This window comes from Protomyctophum bolini (genome assembly GCF_963924005.1).
Source record: "Protomyctophum bolini genome assembly, chromosome: 1".
In the NCBI taxonomy this organism is placed as follows: domain Eukaryota; kingdom Metazoa; phylum Chordata; class Actinopteri; order Myctophiformes; family Myctophidae; genus Protomyctophum; species Protomyctophum bolini.
Window position 1 is genome coordinate 12,946,074 of NC_137862.1, and position 2,500 is coordinate 12,948,573.

At 41.9% G+C, this 2,500-nt stretch overlaps 1 protein-coding gene across 4 annotated transcripts in view; it reads left to right on the plus strand.

Annotated features, from left to right (window-relative positions):
- mmp15b (matrix metallopeptidase 15b) overlaps positions 1 to 2,500 on the plus strand; it is a 27,880-nt gene that overhangs the window by 7,190 nt on the left and 18,190 nt on the right. For all 4 annotated transcript variants that reach the window (XR_013963772.1, XR_013963773.1, XR_013963774.1 and 1 more), the window contains exons 2-3: positions 1,981 to 2,129; positions 2,444 to 2,500. The exon at positions 2,444 to 2,500 is cut by the window's right edge and continues 66 nt beyond it. Coding sequence is in view for 1 of the 4 variants with exons in the window: in XM_080759029.1 (XP_080615155.1) it covers positions 1,981 to 2,129; positions 2,444 to 2,500 (206 nt within the window). In the remaining 3 variants the exon portion in view is untranslated. The remainder of the gene's footprint in view (positions 1 to 1,980; positions 2,130 to 2,443) is intronic.

Consider the following 2,500-nt stretch of genomic DNA (forward strand, 5'->3'; position numbering starts at 1 on the left):
CAATATTGTTATGTTTACTGATAAATACAGAGGACAACACAAATTGACAGTATTCTCTTGAGACTAAAGGCCAGGGCCTTGTGAACCGCGCCACCTGCGTGTGTGTGTGTGTGTACGTGTGTGTGTATGCACACATGGGGGAGCATTAAGATAGTGACTCAGGAAGTACGTGTTTAAAACAAGAGAGGGGGAGTGTGTGTGCATTGTAGAGGCTCCTTATCTAAATGAAGAGGTGGGTCAGAGTCATGTCCAGGTCAGCGCACAATGGCCTCCTATGCCCGCAGGCACGGACACAAGCACACACGCACTCACACACACACACACACACACACACACACACACACACACACACACACACACACAGAGTGGCGTGTACAGATAGACAGCAGGGGGTGCTATAGAGCACCACCTGCCATTGCCCTTTGGACAGCAATGTGCTCTTTTGGGCAATATTATAATTTTTTGTACAGTGTACACTGTACAGGATGTGGACCATGGTGACATTGATCAATTCTTGATAAAAAACAAGCTTCTAATATATTATTTATACCCCAAAATCTATAAGTCTCACACTATGAGAGCTATCATGCATCAGAGCAGTTTTGCTACATGGCTCTTTGGTAAGGATAGTGGGACATTGAGCTATAAACCTTTAGGTTTCAAGTCAGCCCGCCATCTTGTACAATGTGTTGTTCAATGTTCAATACATAAATCGTAAAAACACTTTAAAAATAAATGCACATTGAACATTGAATTGAACTTGCTCTCTTTATTTTTCTCTATCTATCTAACCCAAGTGTTCATATATGTTCCTTTTTCTGTTCTGCCCACTTTCTTTTTCTTAAAAATGTTTTTATTTTTCCTTTTTCCACTTTTGTCCCAATACAGTTGATAATATGCCAAGATGTGCGTCTGCCCCAATACACATGTAGTCGCCAGCCGCTTCTTTTCCCCGGGAGGGCGTAATGCATGAGGAACAAACTATACGACCTATAGTACATTTCCTTTTACTTCATACTGCCCAGTTTTACTCAAAAATAAATAAACAAAACCTTTTTTACAGAGTAACTTTCTGCGGTATCCTGGTTTAACCACTCGTTAAATCAAGCTATTGTTGTGGTGCCACGCTACGATTTATTTTATTTTATTATTATTAGGCTAAACAAACTGTGGGTTAGGGTTAGCCATTCATTTTGTCAGCCATTTCCTGACACTTCTGTGACTCGTTCTGTGCAGGCTTTAGGTGCGATAGATTATTTCCAGTAGGCCTATACTACCACTACCCTGTGTTATATAGTGGTTCAGAGGATACATAGTAGAGATAGAGAGAGAGAGAGAAAGAAAGAGATGCTTAATTATTTTTAATGTGGTTAAAGAGTCGATGAGAAATACAAAACAATTTCCCAGTACTGAAGAGAAGTTAATGGCCCGAGCTTCAGAGGAACACACACGCGAGTGTGTCCATATGTGGGTGTATCGGGTAACCCACACCCACGCCAAATCTAGTATTTCTAGCAGTGCGTGTGTTTGCGCGCATCAGTGAACGTGGATGTGTGTGTGTGTTCGTGCGTGTCAGTGCACGTGGAGGACGTGTGCATAATATGTACACGTGCATGTTTGTGTGTGTGTGTGTGCGTGATATTAGGTTACTTTTTAACAGGTGGGACAGGCTGTGTCCCATCTGTGATTAGATGTAGAAGTATCATGTTTAGGAGTGATTGAAGGGAGCGGAGTTCTGTTATAAGGTGGACTTTCATTTTTAAGGGAGATAAAAGGTTTGTTTTCTTTTGTAAAAAGACAGACCTCTTTATCACTTGCCACTTAATGTTTTTATTGTCTGTGCAAAAATGATAAAGAGATTTGTAAAAAAAAATAAAATAAATCAAAGACAAAAGAAGGTATTTGGTATTTACATTTCTCATTTTAGAACACACCTTGTAATCATGTTTTGTTGATTTCTTTGTTCTTGTGTGTCTCCAGTCATGGCTGAGGATGTATGGCTACCTGCCCCAGGCCAGTAGGCAGATGTCTACCATGCGTTCTGCCCAGATCCTGTCTGCTGCCATCAGTGACATGCAGAGGTTCTACAACCTGGAGGTCACCGGACACATGGACCAGCAAACTGTCAAGTACGCCAGCTAGCTCCTCTCTTTTGTGAAGGATTCTTGAAACCTCTGTTAGAGCAAGACACACAGAGTAGATTCACTCTCTCGCTTTGGGACTCATCAAACATATTTCAGCTGGACATTTGCGGACTCAACCCAAACAGATTTTTTTGTTTCCAGGGGTTTCAAATTTACAATTAAGGTCCCACGCCACTTTTTAAGAAATGCTGAGTTAGTGGGCTAAATCAAATTGTTTTGCTGTTCTACTGTGATACGTTTATTTTCGGCACTGTCCTCATATCTCCTTGCCTTCACCCTCCCCCCTCCCCTTCCCACAGATCCATGAGGCGACCCCGCTGTGGCGTTCCTGACAAGTTCGGAGGTCAGATTAAAAC